General features: G+C 37.1%; 1 protein-coding gene across 18 annotated transcripts in view; it reads right to left on the bottom strand.

Annotated features, from left to right (window-relative positions):
- DMXL1 (Dmx like 1) overlaps nt 1-23454 on the bottom strand; it is a 174898-nt gene that overhangs the window by 127337 nt on the left and 24107 nt on the right. For 16 of the 18 annotated variants that reach the window (XR_012414028.1, XM_005557571.4, XM_045394140.2 and 13 more), the window contains 7 exons: nt 21798-21923; nt 18226-18297; nt 15256-15334; nt 10192-10324; nt 5956-6022; nt 4167-4345; nt 1169-1358 (listed from right to left, as the gene is read on the bottom strand). Coding sequence is in view for 17 of the 18 variants with exons in the window: in XM_005557571.4 (XP_005557628.3) it covers nt 1169-1358; nt 4167-4345; nt 5956-6022; nt 10192-10324; nt 15256-15334; nt 18226-18297; nt 21798-21923 (846 nt within the window). In the remaining variant the exon portion in view is untranslated. Of the gene's footprint in view, nt 1-1168; nt 1359-4166; nt 4346-5955; nt 6023-10191; nt 10325-15255; nt 15335-18225; nt 18298-19730; nt 19864-21797; nt 21924-23454 lie in introns of all 18 variants that reach the window. The other 2 variants (XM_073994088.1, XM_073994089.1) reach the window with 1 other exon arrangement.

Below are 23454 nucleotides of genomic sequence, written 5' to 3'. Positions count from 1 at the left end.
GTGGCTCATGCCTGTGATCCCAGCACTTTGGGAGGCCAAGGCAGGCAGATCACTTGAGGCCAGGAGTTCAAGATCAGCCTGCGTGGGAGGATTACTTGAGCCAACATGGCAAACCCCATCTCTACTTTAAATACAAAAATTAGCCAGGCGTGGTGGCACGCACCTGTAATCCCAGCTACTTGGGAGGCTAAGGATGGAGAATTGCTTGAACGCGGGAGGCAGAGATTGCAGTGAGCTGATACCACGCCACTACATTCCATCCTGTGTGACAGAGAGAGACTCTGTCTCAAAAAACAACAAGCAGCCCTCCCCCCCCCAAAAAACAAATCCACAAAACATAAAATCACCTCCTGTTTTCAATATTAAGAAAATAATAGGCCGAGCGCCATGGTTTATGCCTGTAATCCCAGCCCTTTGGGAAGCCGAGGCAGGTAGATCACTTGAGGTCAAGAGTTCGAGACCAGCCCTGGCCAACAGGGTGAAGCCCTCTCCCTATTAAAAAATACAAAAATTAGCTGGGCATGCGCATGGTGATGTGCACCTGTAATTCCAGCTACTCAGGAGGCTAAGGCCAGGAATACAGTTAGCCAAGATCATGCCACTGCATTCCAACCTGACTGAGTGAGAATCTGCCTCAAAAAAAAAAAGAATCTGTATTACTATTCTATTGTTTCTCAGCCTTTAGGCTATGATCAAATGTATTACTATTCTACCTTTAGCATGTCCAAAAACCAAAAATTGACTTTCACTTTCAATATTAATTTGTAAAGACCCCAAGTTCTGGGGGGTGGGGTGGGGTTTCTAAAGATAAAATGGTAGAAAAACAGAATAGGATAAACTACTCAAGCTCTATGAAAGGAAAAATAAGTTATTTTTAGAGTTAAATCTTTGCATTCTCAGATTTTACTTTACGTTATTTCAGCTAAGTCAAATGTAATCATCCTTTTATCATCATCAGTAAACCTAAGATTAACTTCATAATTACAGGTAGTTTTGTGTTTCAGACAAAATCTAGATAAAAAGATATTTTTGAACCAAATAGAACTGAAAATTTTCTAAGAATGATTTTCCTAGGATATAGATTTTTTATAACATTACTTTATTACCAAAATGGCAATGTACCAAAGGTTTTAAAACTTGTAGTAAGTAATGTAACAAAAACACTCACTTCTAAAGCATTTTGAACTCGTTCTTTACTGGAAGCATTTCTCTTGAAGTTATTTGTTAAATTAATTGATCCAGTCCAATGGCTGTAGTCACCTCCGTATAGCAAACAATCATTTGGCAAAAATGTCTCTACCCAAAGACGACACACATTATCTTTGCAGCAAGTCAACAGTACATTACATACAGAAGCCCTAAGGAATGAAAAGATTTTAGAAGCAAAAATACAAATACCACATAGTATCACAGACAATTCTACGATATTTCTGTAATTACTTAAATGTACCAACTAAGATGCTAATGAAGAAAATATCAATATGTATAGATTTCATCACAGCAAATGCTTGCCAACCTATGTCTTTTCTGCCTAGAATTCAGTAGTTCTTGTTTCAATAATCTTGCCAAAAGTTCTTTCTTTTTTTTAAGAGATGTGGTCTCGGCCGGGCGCGGTGGCTCAAGCCTGTAATCCCAGCACTTTGGGAGGCTGAGACGGGCAGATCACGAGGTCAGGAGATCGAGACCATCCTGGCTAACACGGTGAAACCCCATCTCTACTAAAAAATAAAAAAAAAAAACTAGCCGGGCGAGGTGGCGGCGCCTGTAGTCCCAGCTACTTGGGAGGCTGAGGCAGGAGAATGGTATAAACCCGGGAGGCGGAGCTTGCAGTGAGCTGAGATCTGGCCACTGCACTCCTGCCTGGGCGACAGAGCGAGACTCCGTCTCAAAAAAAAAAAAAAAAAAAAAAAAAGAGATGTGGTCTCACTATGTTGCCCAGGCTGCTCTCAAACTCCTGGGTTCAAGCAATCCTCCGGTTCAAGTAATCCTCCCGCCTCATCCTGGGATTTCAGGTGTGTGCCACCATCCCAGCTCTCAATAAGATTCTTTTTACATCTAAAAAAACAAAGACTGAGATTAAGCCACAATCTCTCAATTGACACACAAGAAATAACCACATCTTGTAATAAAATTTTCTGATTTATTGAGTGGATAGTTCTTTGAATTATATCATATGCTTCATTTCTACTTCCTATAAAGGCACCTGCACAGTCACAAAAACCGACAGTAACTACTGAGTACACTTATTCTCTCCTTGCCTAACAGATGCCCAAAGCAGTGAAATGCAAGAATTGAATATTCATGATAAAGTAAGTACTAAACACTTCCCCTCCTTAGTCATCCTTGACTTTCAGTTAATTTCCTTTTTGCCATCTCCTTAAAATAAAAGCAAAAATCAATTACATATATGTTAATAAGTCCCATAAGCATCAAGAACTCAAAGGCTGAAACCCGATCAACAAGGACTACCTTCCATCAGGGAATTCAGTAACTTTAGAAGAGAGAAAGAAAAAGTCACAATATTTTGTAGTAGCAACTTGTTCCAGCATATATACCTGATTTTTAAAAACGGAACAATCAGCAGGTTTTATCAGCAACTCAGTGAGTTAAAGTAATGAGAAAAGAAATCAAAATACTGCCTAGTGGCCACTTTGTTATACATACCTACCTGACTAAAAATGAAGTTGCAGAAGAGAAGGGAGAACAGCATGATTTGTATTGGTTGCTCTCTCCTTCTCCTTCCCTCCTCCATTCTTGCATCTCTCTCCCTCTGGCTCCCTCTCCTCTGTCTACTTCCCTCTCTTCTTCTCCCTTTCTACCTCCTCTCTGGGCTTCCCTCTCCCACCATTCTTTGCTTTCACAGACTTTCCAGGCCACCCTCCCTTTCTATCTCTCTCCTTCTGTCCCCTACCTCTCCCTTCCTAGCATCTTTTTTTCTTTCCTTCCCCAACCCCTTGTTTCTCCTCCTTTCCCCATCCTCACACCCAACTCACTCCATTTTTTCTCATTCTCTTTTCTCTATCCCTGTCCTGGCTATAGCTACACTATAGCTCAGAACATCTAGTCAGCAAAATTCACAAAACAGTGAAAAGTTAGGAAAAAAATGCCACATGGTGTGGCCAAATTGAAAATGGCCATATGGTACAAAATGGGATTTCTGGCTGCACACAGCGGCTCATGCTTGTAATTCCAGCACTTTGGGAGACTGAGGCAGGCAGATCATCTGAGCTCAGGAGTTCAAGACAAGCCTGGGCAACATGGCAACACCCCATCTCTACAAAAAATCCAAAAAGAAAAAAAATATTAGCCCAGCATGGTGGCACACACCTGTAGTCCCTGCTATTTGAGCAGTTGAGGCGGGAGGATCACTTGAGCCCAGGAGGTGGAGGTTGCAGTGAGCCATGATTGGGGCACTGCACTCCAGTCTGGATGACAGAGCAAGACCCTGTCTCAATACAAAACAAAACAAAACAAAAACACAACAAAAAACAAACAAAAAAAAAATAGGGAATTTCTACCTGTATTTAAGTAATAGGTCTTTATAACCTACTAAAATTCAATACGATATTAACTCTTTCCAGAACTACAGACAAAAAAGAAGGGACTGGGGGTATGTATGTGTGTGTTACTGTGTGCTTGTGTGGTTAAACTTACACCCATTTCAGAGAAGAATAATGTAGGGTATTAACCTACTCTTTCTTTTCCTCAGATATGGCGGGTGCAGTCAAATAAACATACAAGAACTAATGGTATATCCTCTTAATAAAGCTATTTTTTAAAAGAAAACCAGGGAAGAGATACTAGAAGGTACAAGATGACAGATTATTTATGTAAAAATATAAACAAACAATCTGGAGAAAAAAGATGACAGGATTAGACACAAAACAAAAAGAAAAAGAAAATATGTACAACTCTGTGACTTAAAGACATCTGATATGGAGTAAATTATCCCAGCTTAAACTCCTTTAATATGGCTCTTATCCTAAGCATCAAACATAGTTGACCCACAGCCAGAGATGTGCAGGCCAGAGACTATTTAATATTACTCCAATCTTCATAGGCTCAGAAGTCCTATTAACTACGAACTCTCAAAAGTGAGAGAAGCAATCAAAAGTAACAAAGATGATGTTCCTTAATACGTGGGGGAAAATGACCAATCCACTGACCTAGGCATATATTTGCTTGTTTTACGCCAGGAAAATCCATTTACGGCTCGAGGATGGGCCAGATACACAAAAGAAAAGTCAGTTTCTCCTTGGGATTGTTTTTCTGAACTTCTATCTGGAGAAGTAACAGCTGTCCGCCAGTTTTCTACATTATACCATACCTTCAAAAGACAGTCATCCTAAGGAAAAAAAGAAACCAGAAAAACATGCAGATCAGAATTACAGATTAAATCAAATAGCAAAAGTAAGACTTTTCTCCAAACAGAAAAGTAAGACTCTTCTCCCCAATGGCAAGAACTTGGGGATGGGAGGAGACGTTGGGCACAGAGGAATTAAGAACAAAATTCTGATTCTGGCACTTTTCTATTAGCATTCCCTAATTGTGCTTTAAAAACTGAAGTGCATGAATGTGTGTAATGTGTTCAAGAAAAATGCTTGCTAATTACTAGAGTATGGGGAATGGAGTCATTCAGGAAAGACTGAAAGATAAAACTAAGGATTTCTTTTCCAGTAAGCCAAATATTAAAAAAGAAATCAATACCACTAGCAGACTTATGAAGACTGCTAATTATTGGAAAAAAAAAAAAACAACAAAGTACTTTTCATGAATTTTCATGTGACTTTTCAAAGAAAATGTTGATGATGAAAATAACAAGTTAATATATAAATACTACATAAAATACTCTATGTACAATCAAATTTATAGTCCTAATTTGGGAAATAAGGGAAAAGCAAAGGAGACTAGAATGTACCAGGTACTGCTTTTAAGCTATAACTGAGTTCCCACCTGTAAAGTCAATCAGAATAAACAGCTCCACTTCTCTCCTAAAAAACAAAAACCTTACTGTGGTTTTAGAGTATCTTACACTCTTAGTTTGCAGAAGGCTTTGAGCCATGAGAACAATAACTTGACTTATTAGCAGTTCATGGAATGCTCTATGAACCAATGAATAAAAATAACTTCAAAGCAACACACTGCTTTAAAATCAACAGGTAATAACAAAGTATGCACACTAAAGAAATGGTTACTAGTATCTTTCTAGAAAGCCTATGAAGTCTTATATATTAAAAACAGCCTAATATACATCAGCTAAAATGTAATATAAGTTGAAGCTATGCTTTATTGATTGTATACTACATGAAAGGCACTGTGCCGGTGACTCTATACTGCCTATATTGTCTAAATTAATCCTATGATTAACGATCTATGAGGTAGGTGTTTTTTTCCTCATATTACATATGAGAAAAGAAAGGCTCAAGAAGATTAACTTGCCCAAGAGGATAAAGCTGGTAAATGGCAGATTTATATCCAGATCTGCCCCTATGTCTGTGTTATTTCAATTATATCACACAGTCTTTTAACACCACAATAATGTAGTCAATTTCTGCTACTTAAAATTTTTAATGGCCGGGCAAGGTGGCTCATGCCTGTAATGTCAGGAGTTCGCGACCAGCCTGGCCAATATGGTGAAACCCCATCTCTATTTAAAAATACAAAAATTAGCCGGGCGTGGTGGCGCGTGGCTGTAGTCCCAGCTACTTGGGAGGCTGAGGCAGGAGAACTGCTTGAACCTGGGAGGCGGAGGCTGCAGTGAGCCAAGACTGTGCCACTGCACTCCAGCCTGGGTGACAGAGTGAGACTCCATCTCAAAACAAACAAACAAAAAATGGTTAATGGAAATTATTATTTTCAAGTTAAATAAATAAAAGAATGAAGCCAGTTAATGTTTTTAAAGTTTCAAAGTAAACTATAAACACATAATTTGGCAATAGCATTTTCACAATTTACCTTCCCAGCAGTGGCAAAAAATTCTCCATCTGGTGAAAATTTCATTAAATGAACTTGGGAAGCAGTTCTGTAAATTAAACAGATAAGGAAAAATTTGCAATGAAAACTAAAAAGAAAAAGTTCAATATTCTCAAAATTATACATCAGCAATTGGTTCAAAAGACAGAAAATTTTATAAGTTTCACACTCACATCTTTGTGTACCTGAAAAATGAACTAGTTAGTAAGACAAACTTTAAATATAAAAACATCCATCCATAGAATCATGGAAGGAATGGCTTGTCAAAATCTTTAAAGTCTAAAACAAAAAAGTCTTAACTTTCATTCCCTTAGAATGAGAGAGAATGGTTTCATTTTTTAAATCTGGAAATCTAGTTTCCAGAACCATGGATCCCTATATGCCAACATACATTTTCAGGGATAATATATAATAAATTTGCCTTAGGGTAATACTTACCTAATTAAAGATTATATGTGGGTTAACACGGGACTTGCAGCAATTAGGGATTCAGCCTACCAGCTTCACCTATATACTTGGTACATACTTGCCTTTTCTTCTCAAAGGAACTTTGGTTCATTTCTCTTCATTGCCTTCTCTTACAGCTACTCATATATATTGATCTCAAGACACCCACCACTATCATTACTTTCCTTTTCTTTGACCAAATTCATGATTAGATAGGTCAATACTAAATTTATCTGTAAAGATATCCAAAGAGGAATTCTCTCACATTTCATTTCAGATACAAATAACTTTTTTTTTCCTGATTTTAAGCATAATACATTGTAGAAAAGTTGATACAGGTAGATAAAAAGAAAATGAAATCCTTCATATTTTTCACCAATACTGCCACATCCTTTCCTCAGACAAAGCCAATCTTAACATTTTAATACATAAACTTCCAAATCCTTTTCTTTGCTCTCTCTACTTTCTGCAGAAAAAGGTGGGAGAAGTAGGGCTAGAAACTGAAGTCATATTTACCACCCATTAAAAATATGACACAGGCCAGGCACGGTGGCTCACGCCTGTAATCCCAGTACTTTGGGAGGCTGAGGTGGGCAGACCACAAGGTCAGGAGTTCAAGACCAGCCTGGCCAACATGATGAAACCCCATCTCTACTAAAAATACCAAAAATTAGCCAGGTGTGGTGACACGCCCCTGTAATCCCAACTACTTGGGAGGCTGAGGCAGGAGAATTGCTTGAACCCGGCAGGTGGAGGTTGCAGTGAGCCGAGATCACACCACTCTACTCAGCCTGGGTGACAGAGCAAAACTCTGTCTCAAACAACAACAACAAAAATTTGTCATGAACATCTTTGCATACAGATGCAAAAGATGTGTATATTTTTCCAGGTGTACAGATCTACATTATTTTATTGGCTTATGATACTCCATTGTATATGTTTACAATGATTTAAAATAATTTTTCACTGCTGTTTTCTAATTTTTGCTGCAACAACAACAAAAAGAGAAGTGAACATGCCTGCACACACATTTTCAGAACATCTGGTTAATCCTAAGGATATCCTTAAGACAAAATACTATTTTTTTTTCTTTTTTTATTGAGATAGAGTCTCACTCTATTGCCCAGCCTGGAGTGCAGTGGTGTGATCTCGGTTTACTGAAATCTCTGCCACCCGGGTTCAAGCTATTCTCATGCCTCAGCCTCTCAAGTAGCTAGGATTACAGGCATGTGCCACCACACCCGGCTAATTTTTGTATTTTTAGTAGAGATGGGGTTTCGCCATCTTGGTCAGACTGGTCTTGAACTGCCAACCTCAGGTGATCCGCCCACCTTGGCCTCCCAAAGTGCTGAGATTACAGGCGTGAGCCACCATGCCTGGCCTACAGTTCTTTCTAAAGAATTATTTATGCAAAATTCTATTCCCTTTCTACATGTTAACCCATTACCTATTCGAGGATTGCAAAATACATGGAACCAACTCCTTTGAAATCTCCTCTGTAAATTCTACATATGGGACGTCTGCCTTACTTTGGTACGTGATATTTATGCTATCACCACTTCATATAAATCTAGTCAGTTTCACTTAAGATCCTATTATACCAGTCTACTGGTTTATTTTCTATCTACCCCTATCTGTTCATCGCAATATTCTAAGCATCTTTAAAGCTGCCTGGAACCATTCAACAAATATTTGTTGAATGAATGAATGAAACCTGGAAAACTTATTTAAAAGACATGAAAAAAATTAAGCCTGTTGAATCATACTTCCAAAGTGTGCTCCAAAAAGACAATATCAGGGTGGGTGCAGTGGCTCACACCTGTAATCCCAGCACTTTGGGAGGCCAAGGCAGGAGGATCATGAGGTCAGGAGATCGAGACCATCCTGGCTAACAGTGAAACCCTGTTTCCACTAAAAATAGAAAACATTAGCCAGGCGTGGCAGTGGGGGCCTATAGTCCTAGCTACTTGGGAGGTTGAGGCAGGAGAATGGCATGAAGCCGGGAGGTGGAGCTTGCAGTGAGCTGTGATTGCACCATTGCATTCCAGCCTGGGCAACAGAGTGAGACTCCATCTCAAAAAATAATACCAACTGTACTCTACTCCCTTATTGACAGTATACAAGAGTACTTATTTCTCTAAACACTATTACATAAGATTCATCCTTTTTCTGAAATTTCACATTCTTGATTTCAAGTGAGAACACCTTTTATCGCACTTACTGTTAATATGTTCTATACCTTCTTAAAATTTTCTCTCCATTGCCCAAAGTTGCTTAGTATTGTGATACCTGTTCTTTTCTAACTAATTTAAGGCCTACTTTTAAAAACGCATTTGCCCAAAACTGCACATATTTCTCCTCATGTTTGTGTTTCTTTCCTTGTGGACATTTTGCTTTATAGAAACGTTTTATTGATACGGTTAGAACTATTAATTATTCCTAGCCTATCCATTTCCAGTTTGGGAGTCATTCTTAGTCTTTCCCTAACTCTAAAGCAGCATTTCTTGTCAAACAGCAATATAACATAAATGACAAACTTAGCCAAACATGTAGTTTTAAATTTCCTATCAGCCACATTTTTTTAAAAAGTTGAAACAGGCAAAATTAATTATATTTTTTATTTAACCTAATATATAAAATTTTAATTTCAACATATTTTTTAAAATGTTAGAGATATTTTACACTTTAATACTAAATATTTGAAGTCCAGCACATCTCAGTTTGGACTAGTTGCATTTCAAGTGCTCAATAATAACATGCAGTTAGTGGCTACCATACTGGACAATGTAGCTCTAAAATATAAAATCTCACCTGTATTTTCCTCTAATATTTTTGTTTCATTTTATAGAAATTTTTTCCTCCATCTCACATTTGTTTTGGTATCAGGTATGAAAGACTCTAACTTAATTTCCCCTCTACAGAGCTAGCTAGTTTTCCTTACTATAAAATACTACCTTACAGCTGGGCACGGTGGCTCACAACTGTAATGCCAGCACACTTTGGGAGGCTGAAGCAGGCAGATCATCTGAAGTCAAGAGTTCAAGACCAAACTGGCCAACATGGTGAAACCCCGTCTCTACTAAAAATACAAAAATTAGCTGGGTGTGGTGGCACGTGCCTGTAATCCCAGCTCCTCAGGAGGCTGAGGGAGGAGAACTGTTTGAACCGGGGAGGCAGTAAGAATTGCAGTGAGCCTCACATCGTTGCACTTCAGAGTCTAATCCTGGATCCTAATCTGTCCGTTCCTACATCAATAACAAAATGCTTGATCATCTGTGGCATGAGAATTCATTTTACTATACTGTATATCTTTATTCTTCTTTTCTTTCAGAATTTATGTGACTTTCCCATAGTTGTCCTTTTAAGCAGAGCTTAGAATTATGCTCAATAGAAATTCTACTCAGATTTTGGTAAGGATTATGTTCAATATATAGATTATGTCGGAAATATAGATTTCTTCACAATAGGAAGTCTTCCATTCAAAAGCATGAAAGTCATCTAACTTTTATATAATTTGGCAAGTTTGTATTTAATGGTCTTCATATAGGCCTTACACATTTATGTTTCTTCCTATTTTATTTGACATTTTAAAAAAATGTATTTGTAGAACACAGGAAATAGAAAATTATCTATGTATAAGAAAAAGCATACCATAGACTAAAAAGCAACACTTTTTTATGTCAGTGTGGTTTTATACAACTAAAATACATTTATAATAAAACCACATAGAACAATAGGTTTATCAGTTTACTCCCCTGATTAATTGCTTACTTGCAATGCCAAATGCATCTCCAATCTCCAAAGTTAAGATCTGTTTTATTTAAATTTTCATCTTCAGTTGGCTTCTCCAAGTTCGTATTGGACCAGAGTTGCAAATAGCTCGAACCAGTTAAAAGACGACTGCCTAAAAAAAAATTATTCATCATTTATATTTAGATATTTAATAGTGACTTAAATTACATGTTCAAGAATTTCACATAAAACAACTTCTTAAAAAAGTCAAATATCAAAAAAATATATTTTGAGGAACAGAGGAGAAGGCTGTATTTTAATTTTGTTAAAATAGCTTGAGATAGAAAGGAAGAAATCTTATAATCTCTCTTTTAACAAATATTTAATGAGCATCTTCTTTGTCCCAGGCACTGTGCTAGACATTGGAAATACAATGAAAAATAAAACATTGCCCTTTTTCATGAGTTCATATTTCAGTAGAAAGACATGGAAATATGATACCATGTAAAAGTGTTACATACATGATAGAAATGTGTGCAAAGCTTTATGGAAGCCCACAGGAAGGAGACATTAATGTGTACCTGTAGTAAAAGTGCCAGGAAAAGTGATGAAATGCAACCTGGTCCTTAATGGATGAATAAGCAGAAGAGACAGGCATTTCAGAAAGGAAACCTAACATGAACAAAGGCATGAAGACATATAAGTTCATATATTTTCCTAAGAATGCCTCTTAACCTGGTATAGGTTAAGGAATAACATACACGGAAAGGCTAGAAAAAAAAATTACCATGGAAAAAATGCCAAGGTGAGACTGTGAAGACTTTTTCAAGTTCATAGCATTTGGACAAGGTTATAGGTAGTTGGGAGTAAAAGATTTTCAAGTGGCAGTGGGGGATTGTGGGGGAGTTGTTACAAAACTGGATCTGTATTTTAGAACAAGAAGGCTTAACTGGAGGAGGGGCAGTCAACAGATAGTGAGGCCTGTGAGTCCCCCTCTACTGAGATAACATACAAAAATCACACATACAATATATGCATTTTTCCAGAAAGATAATCTGTAACTTTCATCGAGATTTCAAAGACTCTAGTATACAAAGGTTAAAAATACTTCTTAGAAAACAACTCCAGAGACAGACAACATCAAGGAAAACATAAATGTGTGGCTAACCAACTATTAAACTATTAAACCTGGTTAATTAACTATAAAAATTCAGATGGTAGACCAGGCATGGTGGCTCACACCTGTAATCCCAGCCCTTTGGGAGGCCAAGGCGGGTGGATCACCCGAGGTCGGGAGTCCAAGATTAACCTGACCAACGTGGAGAAACCCCATCTCTACTAAAAATACAAAATTAGCTGGGTGTGGTGGAGCATGCCTATAAACCCAGCTACTCAGGAGACTGAGGCAGGAGAATCGCTTGAACCTGGGAGGCAGAGGTTGCAGTGAACTGAGATCACGCCATTGCAATCCAGCCTGAGCAAGAAGAGTGAAACTCTGCCTAAAAAAAATAAATAAATAAATAATAAAAAATTCAGATGGTAAATCATAAGGATCTCAACCAAATATTTAAAAAGCAAGCATCTGAAAGCCATTTCAAAAAGTATTGTCAAGGCTGGGTGCAGTGGCTCACACCTGTAATCCCACCACTTTGGGAGGCCAAGGTGGGAGGACTGCTTGAGCCCAGGAGTTCAAGACCTGCCTGGGCAACACAGTGAAACCCTGTCTCTACAAAAAAAAAATTACAAAAATTAGTTAGACATGTGTTTGTAGTACCAGACACTAGGGAAGCTGAGGTGAAAGGATCACCCAAGCCTGGGAGGTCAAGGCTGCAGTGAGCTATGATTGTGGCACTGCAGTCCAGCCTGGGCAATAGAGCAAGACCTTGTGTCAAGAAAAAAATGAAAAAAAGAATTGCCAAGGTTTGACACCAAATAAATACAGGGAAAAACCAAGAGGTTTAAAGGACAGAGTCCCAACTTTATGACTTGGGAATTAAGTAGAAGGTCGTGCTATCATCCACACAAAAGACAAGCAATTTTGGCAAAAAAACTGACAATAAAGATGGCATTCACCTTGGCAATTAAAGACTATAGATTTGTTTATTTCTAGAATAATCACTATTTTTAAAATTTTTTGCTGAGACAGGGTCTCACTATGTTGCCCAGGCTGGTCTCAAACTCCTGGGCTCAAACAACCCTCACACCTCAGCCTCCCAAACTGCTGGGATTACAAGCATGGGCCAGGCCAGCATGCTTGGCCCTCGTTTTCTTGTTTCAAAAGGAAAAGTGGATCTCTGGCATAGACTTTAGATTAGAAATCCCTGTGTCTAAATCCCAGGTAAGATGCTTAATTAGCCATGTGAATTTGATCTAGTTGGGCAATTTCTGAGTTTCCATTTTTCTCATCTACAAAATTTGAGGTTTAAATACAGTTGTTGTAAGGATTAGCTATAATATGCACAAAGTCTCTAGCACAGGCCAGGTACTAAGCAGAAGCTCAATAAATAGTAGAGCAACTAGACAGAAGGTTTCACAGACAGGGGAAGAAAAAAAGCACAAGAAGTAATGAAACATTCCATTTAAATATGTTGATTATTCCACTTTTGAACTTACCAACAAATACAAGTTTTATTTTGCTTAATATAAACTGAAGATAAATTAAGATATCCCATAAAAGATTAAGAATTTAATACAGAATACAAAATTAATCCCAGGTATGGAATGGAACAAAAGTAGGTAAGATACAATATGGTATACTGATTTCAAACTCTAAGAATTAGATATTACAGATATTAAATTATGGATATTAAAGCAGGATATTACGGATATTAAAGCAGGAAAAAAGCATAAAAAGTCTAAAACAGAAAATCTTATGATTTAGGCAAGATACAATAGTAAATTTGGACACAAAAGAAAGGCATTAATCAGTTTACCAACACCATCTAAAAATATTTTTCTCTCTCTGATGACTTCTATTTCTATGTTCCAAAGATAACTTTTTTTCCTTTTTTTTTTTTTTTTTTTCTGAGACAAGGTCTTGCTGTCACCCAGGCTGGAATGCAGTAGCACGACCACAGCTCACTGCAGCCTCAACCTCCTGGGCTCAAACAAGCCTCCCACCTCAGCCTCCTGAGTAGCTGAGACCTCAGGTGCTGGCCACCAAGCCTGACTAACTTGCCAAAAATTTTTTTGTAGAGATGGAGTCTCCCTATATTGCCCAGGCTGGTCTCAAACTCCTGGGCTCAAGCAATTCTCCCCACTCAGCCTCCTAAAGTGCTGATATTACAGGTGTAAGCCACCGTGCCCAGCCCTAAAGATAACTTTCTATGTTCTAGATTCAAATGTCTATACATTGCTTTATGATATACAAGCTTCTCAAGGTCCACATATCCAATTAACACCTTATGTTCCACTACCTCTAACTCCTACATATTACTCTTTGTGTGGTCATAGATACGCTCAAAGTATTTCAAATCCAGTTGTCAAGTAATGTCAATTCTACTGCCTAAACACATTTCACATCCATGTATACCTTTCACTATTCATTAATTCATTTAATATTAATTCAGCACCTACTATGGAAAAGGCATTGAAATAAGTTCTTATTTCTCATCCAGACTAATGAGACTACAACCTCTCCAAAGGTCACTCCTTCTCCTGTTCCATTTGCCACTGACCCTTCTAACTCACTGCTGGCAGACCAATCTCGCAAAACCATAAATCTTACATTACTAGCCTCTTTTGAAAATCTATAGTTTTTAGACAACCATAAATAATTAAATTCAAATTTTTTAGAATGACTTTAAAGGTCTCCTATAACACGGTAAGGTCTTATCTCCTTACCACCACTGAGACTCAGCCCAGTGAAGTACTAATCCTTATTATAATGTATCTTATGCTTTCTTTCTCTGTGCCTTCGGTCACTTTTGTAGAATGGTAAAAATGGCTCCCAATAAATTATGTCTCCCTATGTTGATGCCCCCATGTAATATGACTTTGCCATATCTTTCATCAAGAGGTGGAATCTATGTCTCCCATCCCTTAATATTAGCTGGACTTGTGACCATATAATGTGGCAGGAATAACATTCTGGGACTTCCTTGTGGCTTCCACTTTCACTCTCAGAATGCAGCCACCATGTAAAATCCAGGCTGCCCTGCTAGAGAGAGCCATAGAAGAGGCCATGTGGAGGAGAACAAAGGCACTGCAGTAGATAGTAAGCAGCAAGGCCCAGATATGTGAACAAAGTCTTTCTTGGATCTTTTAGCTGCAGATAAACTGCTTCAGTCACTACCACATGGAACAATAGACAAGCCATTCCCACAGAGCCTTCCTGACCAATAGAATCATAAGCAACAAAATGATGGATGTTTTAAGCCATCCATCATTTTGGAGGATGCTTTTCTAATGCAGAAATAGATAATTGATACAAATATTCATTATATTTTATTTTATTTTATTTTTTTTTTGAGATGGATTTTCACTCTTGTTGCCAAGGCTGGAGTGCAATAGCATGATCTCAGCTCATTGCAACTTCCACCTACCGGGTTCAAACAATTCTCCAACCTCAGCCTCCCAAGTAGCTGGGATTACAGGCATGCGCCACTATGCCTGGCTAATTTTTTGTATTTTTAGTAGAGATGGGGTTTCTCCATGTTGGTCAGGCTGGTCTCGAACTCCCGACCTCAGGTGATCTGCCCACCTCAGCCTCCCAAAGTGCTGGGAAAGTGGTGAGCCACCACGCCCGGCATATATTTTCTTAAACTTCACTTTTTTCCTGTTCCATCTACTCAAACTTCATTGCTAAAGTCTGTTTACTCTCAGGTCCAAAGACTCCTTTTCAATAAAACCTTAATTCTCCAGAGAAATATCTCTTTCCAAAAACAATGGGTATCCTATTATGGCACTTAGAACATTCTCTCATTTCTTACAGTGCATATCTGTCTTCGTTTCAGTATAAACTCTAAAAGGGTAATCCATTTTACCTCTTTGGTATTCCCCACAATCTTACACACAGCAGAAGTAAAATACATGAGAGTAATAAAAATAAGAACAACTAGGCAAATGATATTTCATTTTAGTTAATCCTGCTTATTTTCTTACCTGTGGGATCCCAAGTTATATTGTGTGCTATTGATTCCAGAAAAAATTGGCCACTTTTCTGCCACTGACTATATAATTCCTAAAATTAAGAAAAAAGTCATTTAGCCCATTATGATTGGCATCTTTTCTCTGTCAAATGTGTACATTTACGCTTGCTATTCTTACAATAACACAATTTTAAAGATAACAAAATGTTCAATTCAGTCAACAAAAATAGAGAATATATGATAAAGAAGACATGTGAGAGAATATCCATTACTGGTGGTCAAAATTCTATCTTTAGTATAAACAGCCAATAACCATATGCTACCTTGGATAACAGTCTTATTAACCTCAGATTTAATTATTGATTTAGTATTACTACAGTTACAGTTAAAAATTTAATTTTAAATGTGTCTGTGGCTTTACAATTTGATGTTTTCTTCTCCTTTACTGTTTTATCCCCATCTGAGATCATAATGGTATGTGGGAATATTCAGAATAAAAGATGTAACGTTTTGATACTACTATATAATTTATCGCCTTACAACTTCTTAAAGCAAAATTTTCCCCTTTGTTCTGCCTGCAAATCAGTAAGAAATATACAATGTATTGTGACCCAGAACACATACACATACAAATAAATACAACCTACGTTTATCCTTATTACATGTGACATACTCTGATACTTTCATTCTCTTTTTAAATTCAGGTTGTGGCCTACACTAAGCTAAGTTCACAGCCCAATTACAGATTGAGATTCATACTCTCTTAATGTGGTGGCTCTCAAACTTTGGTACAACAAAGAATAGCCTGAGATGTTACTAAAAATTCAAATTTCCAAGACCTGTGCCCAAAAATTCAGGTTCAAAAGTTTCAGGATGGGGCACAGAAACCTGTACTTTAACACCCCAGGTGATTTTGACATAGGTGACCTACAGAATATGCTTTCATGAAACACTGTCTTGCAGGAACGTCTTCCAATCACAGTACATACCAGAACCCTCTCTAGAACAAGACATATAAGTGCATTGACACAATCCTACAGCTACAGATTTAGAAATTCCCAGGGCAGGATCTGGGCACATATACCCAACAGTAGTTGTGATGTGCAATTCTCATGAAGACCACCATCTTAAAAGAATACTCTGTAATATACAAAGAAAAGGAAATATTTTTACAAGGATCTGAAGATTCTGAGACTATATTCTAGAATCATATATTTTATACATCTTTCAAGTCTGTAACTTTACCATTTGATCCACTTTAGCCCTTCTTCAAGATTTTATTATCCCTTCTGCAAAGTCAGTGCTGATAAGCCAACAAACCAGCCTCTTTTTGAGTTTTATACATTATATTCATAATTAGTAAAGGAGAAAATGGGCAAACACTGAAATTCTCTATTTTATCTTTCCCAATAAAGGCATTTTAACATAACATAGTGATGTTCAAAAGCCACTTATTTTATTTAATAAATATTTATTGAGTATTGAAATACACTGTTCAATTGGGCTGGGTGGGGTAACCACCTAAAAAATTTCTTTTTAGTACTGCCAATTACTAATTCTTAAGCCTTAAAGAGGCTCAAATATTGGATTCACTAGGCAATCTGTAAAAACAAATAGAAATCAGAAGTGTGAACACTACTGTGAAATTTAAAGATAAATATCAATTAACTCAGAAAATAGTTTTCATCAACACAAGGTAAGAAAAGGATGCTCACACCTAGGAATCAATACAGATGGTTTTACTCTTAGTTCTGTGGCTTAACAGCTGTTTCACTGGTCAAGTCACTATATTCTTTGAGACTACTCTACTGCCTTATTCGTAAAAAGAAGAAATAATAGCTGTACAAACTAGGTTTGAAGTAATTTGTAAAATACTAATGAGCTAAGTGAAGATGATATGAAAACTATCAAAAGATATATAAAGGTATGTCTGCTATTAAAACAGTTTAGTCCTTTATAATTAATGTATTTCTAAATGGTCTTTGACGTGTTAGCCTAATAATATTCCTATCAAGACTGAATAGATATTAATCAATTTGAGAGTTGAGCAAATAATTTCATAAGGCTGACTTACCTAAGACCAACTAGCTAGACAGACCCAGAAATAGAAATCAGTCCTATGACCCCCAAAACATTGCTCTTTCAATGACACTATACTTATCTTCTTTCAGATGGTTTGTTTTTATTTTTATTTTTAGAGACAGGGTCTCTCTGTGTTACCCTGGCTGGAATGCAGTGCTGCAATCATTGCTCACCACAACCTCAAATTTTTGGGCTCAAATGATCCTCCCATCTCAGCCTTCTGAGCAGCTGAGACTATAGGCATGCGCCACCATGCCTGGCTAAACTGTTTTAAAAATGTTGCCCAGGCTGGTTTCAAACTCTTGGCCTTATGCAATCTTCCTGCCTCACCCTCTGAAGTAGAGATGATTACAGGCATGAGCATTAAAGAACCTATAAAATCTACTAACATGATCCAAATATTTATAAACTATTGGGTAACCAGTTTTCAGAACTATTTCTGAGTACAGCTTCCTTATAAAGAAAAACATTCACTGACCTATTAATGATTGTATTACATGATCTAAATAATGCAAGAAAGTTAAGCCCTGAAGAGGCAAAAAACCTGTATAAAGGTAGATTATAAAACAAAGAAAAAGTACTACATATGGCTGGACGAGGGTATTTGATACTAGCAATAAAGTAAGTGCCAAACTTTAGGTTACTGACTCTTGAAATATTATAAAATTTAAAATTTCAGAAATAAAATAATAAAGCATTTTAACAATTCATCGGCACGATTTATTTTAACTATTCCAATGAAAAATTTAAATATATTTTTAATATCAAAATGGAATTTAACATGTAGGTTCAATTATAGTATATAAGTTATACCGATGTACTCAATGATCACTCTGATTTTATGCTCTTTTAATACTTAACACATTTCAATTCCTAAAAGAAAAAATCATAAATTACTGACCAAATTTTTCTTTTGTTTCGGTAGGTTAACTGGTTCAAAAATGGAGATAACGTTTCCATAAGATGCTGCAATCTTTTAAAAAGAAAAAAAGAACTTATCAGGGATATGTTAACTTACTTATGAATCAAAAAAAAGCAAAGAAATGAATACTGTAACTTTATGCCAATACACACAATTTCACTCACTGATGCTTAAGAATGTCAGTTTTGAAGACTATCACATCTGCATTAGAATCCTAAACTGCTACTTACTACGTAACTAGCAACTTAATCTCTCCAAACATTAGTTTCCATATCAGTGTTCATAATATGCACAACACTATCTTCCTAACAGCATTATTTTGAGGGTTGAAATAACATTTGTAAAACACCTAGCATATAATAAGTGATATACAATATGCACAGTAAATGTTAATTGTTGTCATCCATCCTCAAAATTCATAATGCTGTCAGTGTATATTAACGTTTCAAAAATATAACTTAGGTCTATTCCTCTGGAAACTCCTGAGTACATTTTAAAACATATTCTACTTTATTTATCCTTTGAATTTACTCTTTAAATTGATGGATCATAACCTTTCCTGGCTCTGTTTTATAAGGTCACTACTACTAAAACTTGAGTGAGTCTCATATGAAGAACATCAAAATATCAGAAATCAAACAGAGAGAGACAGACAGACAGAGAGAGATTAAATGAATGGATCATGGATAGAAAAAAGAACATATGATCTAGTAAAGAGGAAGGTATGAGGATACAACATACATATGGAGAAAAAAACCGTGAATGGATATTTTAAGCGTTCTGAGTTCTTAGGATATAGATCTCACTTGTGCTGCACTGATCTGGAGGAAGTGTTAATTTGGGCCTTTAATTATGGGTGGGATTTCAAAAAGCAGCAAGTATTCAACTTTATAAATAGGGCATAGTATGAACACAGGTGTAAACATTAAAAGAGGTAATATATGTTTAGAGGTGAATGACCACCATCCCACCAAGAAGAGAGTGCTCCTTCTAACAGAATAGAGTACCTGAGACTAAAAAGGCAGGTCTGAATCAGGTTGTAAAATGCCTCACACCAAGGTGAACAATTTGAACTTTTCCAAGGTAATGGGCTAAGAATATTTTGAAGCTGATGAATAACAGGATAAATGAGGATTAATTTTCTCAGAAAAATGAATTGGGTGGTAGTACAGTACGAAGAAAAAAACAGCAGTAATAAAAATACAAGTGCCTATGATGTTAACATTTCCTTTGTTTTTTTTTCTTTTTTTTTTTTGAGACAGAGTCTCACGCTGTCACCCGGGCTGAAGTGCAATGGCGGGATCTCGGCTCACTGCAACCTCTGCCTCCCGAGTTCAAACGATTCTCCTGCCTCAGTCTCCTGAGTAGCTGGGATTACAGGCGCCTGCCACCATGCCCAGCTAATTTTTTTTTTTTTTTTTTTTGTATTTTTAAGTAGAGACAGGGTTTCTCTATTTTGGCCATAATAGTCTTGAACTCCTGACCTCATGATCCACCTGCCTTGGCTTCCCAAAGAACATTTCCTTCTTAAATGCAAACAGTCAAAAGTCCCCGGGTACCAGAACCTGCCAATTTTCTTCCTGATACTTTAAGGAACCACTCTGATAATACCGATATCTGTAAATGAAGAAAATATTTCTTCATTAGAATGATTATAAAACCAAATGACTTCTTAATTCCTCTTTTTGTTTTTCTAGAGATGGGGTCTTGCTTTGTCACTCAGGCTGCAGTGCGTGGTGCAATCAGAGCTCACTGCAGCCTGGAACTCCTGGGCTCAAGTGATTCTCCCACTTCAGCTTCCCGGGTAGCTAGGACTACAGAAGCATACCACCACGTCCGGTTATTTACTTTTTATTTTTATTTTTATAGAGACAGGGTTGCCCCAGGCTGGTCTCAAACTCCTGGTCACAAGCGATCTGCCCACCTTGACCCTTCTAAAGCTCTGGGATTACAGGCAAGAGCCACCACACCTGGCCATGATTTCTTCATTCTAACCTGGACTGTCATATAGTCTATTACAAAAAGATAGCCCATATTGGAAAGTATTAAATTAGATTTTTAACATTAACCAACTCCATGTGAGTCTAGATAGTATTAAGCAAGTTTTTATACAGTTAAGAAAGATTACAGAACAGAAGAGCTAGGAGACCAAACAAACATGAAGAGAATGAAAATAAAAATCTCAAGGATAGGCTGGGTGCCGTGGTTCACATAATCCCAGCACTTTGGGAGGCCAATGAGGGCAGATCACCAGGTCAGGAGATTGAGACCAGACCGACCAACATGGTGAAACCCCATTTCTACTAAAAATACAAAAATTAGCTGGGTATGATGGCAGGCACCTATAATCCCAGCTATTCGTGAGGCTGAGGTAGGAGAATTACCTGAACCCGGGAGGCAGAGGCAGCAGTGAGCCAAGATTGCGCCACTGCACTCCAGCCTGGGCAACAGAGTGAGACTCCATCTCAAAGAAAAAAAAATAAAAAAATAAAGGATTTTCAGCATTCCATAATAAAGAGCATTTTTGTTGTATAGCAAGAAGTCATCAGAGGCCTCAACAAAAGATAGGGGATACTTGTAACTATATTAAAGGGAAGGAATACCATGTAACAAAAAGAATAGTAGTCCAACAAATAGGTAAAGATTGAGAAAACAGAAACTCCTTTTATAATTAGTATCTTTAGGTCCCAGGAAGCAACTTTTAATACTAGAAGGTTTACCTCAAATGAAGATTAGATTTAAAAACAAATGATTGGGTTCACGGACTCTTATATGACGATTTTGATTCCTTACACAAAATGTTCTAGTGGAACCATATGAGTATATTTGCAAAGTTCAGTCCAGTCTTGCTACAACTATACATAGGCCTTACCATCTATGCCTACATGGAGTTATTTTAAGCTATATATTATGCTGCCTTGCTTACTAGTATGACTTTCTCATTCTGGTACTATAGGAACTGTATTTAACCTGATCTAGAACAATTTTATACTTTGTTTCCTCTGTTTTTGTTGTTACTATTTTACTTTCAAGGCTACCTTTTTACTTTTCATATGCAAATAGAAGTCCAGATAAAGTTTTTCACTTTTCTTATGGCCTTAGAATATTATAAACTCTAGAAGAGTTTTTCATTTCCACAAAGTTACACAGCCCTTGTTACACAGAAGTTACAAGGAGATAACTGCCTGTTTACAAACAAACAAACAAACAAACTCTAAATCATTTCCTTTAGTTTATTTGTAAATGTTGAAGATTTATTGTTACTCCTTTCCCCCAATCCAATCACCTTTTAAATACGTAAGCTTTAGACTCATTCTATATCAGTAAGTACTATATTTCTTTCTCAGAGAAGATGATGCTATAATTTAAAATTATATAAGAATAGAATTTCTGGCACTCTTGGAATGCATCTTAGAGAGCCAAAAATTTTTCTAGCTACACTATCTTTGAAACAAAGCCAAGTCTCTAATTCAACAGGAAATACATACTTCAGAGATTATCCTGACAAAAACCATATTCCAAACAAATTTGTATATTACAAGATTACAAACCTTGCCTTGTTGCATTGAACAGTCTACACATCCCACTTGAATATTTCCATGTTTAGCTCCTGGGATTATCTGTAATCTTTCAAAATCGCTTCCCAGTATTACAATGTCACATCCAGATGCATAAGCCTAAAAAACAAAATAAAATAAAAATGATAGAAGTCTCAAGGAAACATTTACCATGTAGAATACTAGTATTAACTATCATGTTTTAAGGCAGGGAGAATAAATGTTTTAAAAGACCAATTTTAGATGTTTTCTTCAAAAAAAATCTGTACTTGGAACTATTTCCCTTACCTCCCAATATACAGCCTATTAGCAAATTCTGTCAGTCCTATCTGCAAAATATGCATCAACTTTGTCCACTTTTTTCATCTCCAATGAATGACCCTTGTCTAAACCAAACCACGATATTTCTCTCCTTTCCTACTGTTAATAGTGAACTTCCATTCTTGCCTCCCTCTAATGCATTTCCACGAAGAGTGATATTTGAAAAATGTTTATTGCACCAAGTAATTTTCCCTGCTTAAACCCCTCAATAGTTTTTCACTGCACTTGGAATAAAATCTCAACACCTTACCACGGTCAATATCCTAAATGGTGGTCCTTCCATAAATCCATCTCAGGCTATTCTTTCCTTCTCTCAGTTGGCTCTTGTTTCTGTTCCTTTTTCCATCTCAAGGTGTTTATCTGCCTGGTCTTTTCTAGTTAGCTGTTTTCCAACATTCAGGTCACAGTTCCCAACCACTATCTCTCCCATTACTTTCTATCACATTACGGTTTATTTTCTTCATGGCATATATCACAATTTTTAAATGTCTTGTTTATTGTCCATATCTATTATTAAAAGTTAAATTCCAAAAAGGAAGGATTCAAGTTCATCTTGTTCTCTACTCTAGTCTTCAATTCTAAAACAAGGGCCTAGAATGCAGCTAATAATTTATAAATGGAATAAATGAAACATTTGATTTTACAAAAACAGTCACCACAACAAAAGAAAGTATACACAGTTCAAGACTTGTTGGCAGGCATTTCATAGCTCTTTTTCAATTTTACAACAGTTAACATAACTCTCCCAACTAGAACTCTTTTTGTGGCTGGGCGCGGTGGCTCACGCCTGTAATCCCAGCACTTTGGGAGGCCGAGGCGGGCGGATCACAAGGTCAGGAGATCGAGACCACAGTGAAACCCCGTCTCTACTAAAAATACAAAAAATTAGCCGGGCACGGTTGTGGGCGCCTGTAGTCCCAGCTACTCGGGAGGCTGAGGCAGGAGAATGGCGTGAACCCGGGAGGCGGAGCTTGCAGTGAGCCGAGATCGCGCCACTGCACTCCAGCCTGGGCGACAGAGCGAGACTCCGTCTCAAAAAAAAAAAAAAAAGAACTCTTTTTGTGTGTATCCTTTTCCCTACCACCTTCTTTGATCACAGGAGTTTCTTCCATTACAGGTACATGGTTGTTCTCCTAGGATTCATATTATAGGCTGGAACACGTTACAATAATAAAACATTTAACACAAACTGTTTTCCAACCTGAGTTCATAAAGTTTTTATCAACTCTCTACTTGCTCCTCATTTCTGCACAAGCACATATATTTAAAAATTATACTTCAGGCTGGGCGCAGTGGCTCACGCCTGTAATCCCAGTACTTTAGCAGGCGG

This window comes from Macaca fascicularis, chromosome 6 (assembly GCF_037993035.2).
Source record: "Macaca fascicularis isolate 582-1 chromosome 6, T2T-MFA8v1.1".
In the NCBI taxonomy this organism is placed as follows: domain Eukaryota; kingdom Metazoa; phylum Chordata; class Mammalia; order Primates; family Cercopithecidae; genus Macaca; species Macaca fascicularis.
This window is presented reverse-complemented; position numbering and strand designations above follow the sequence as displayed.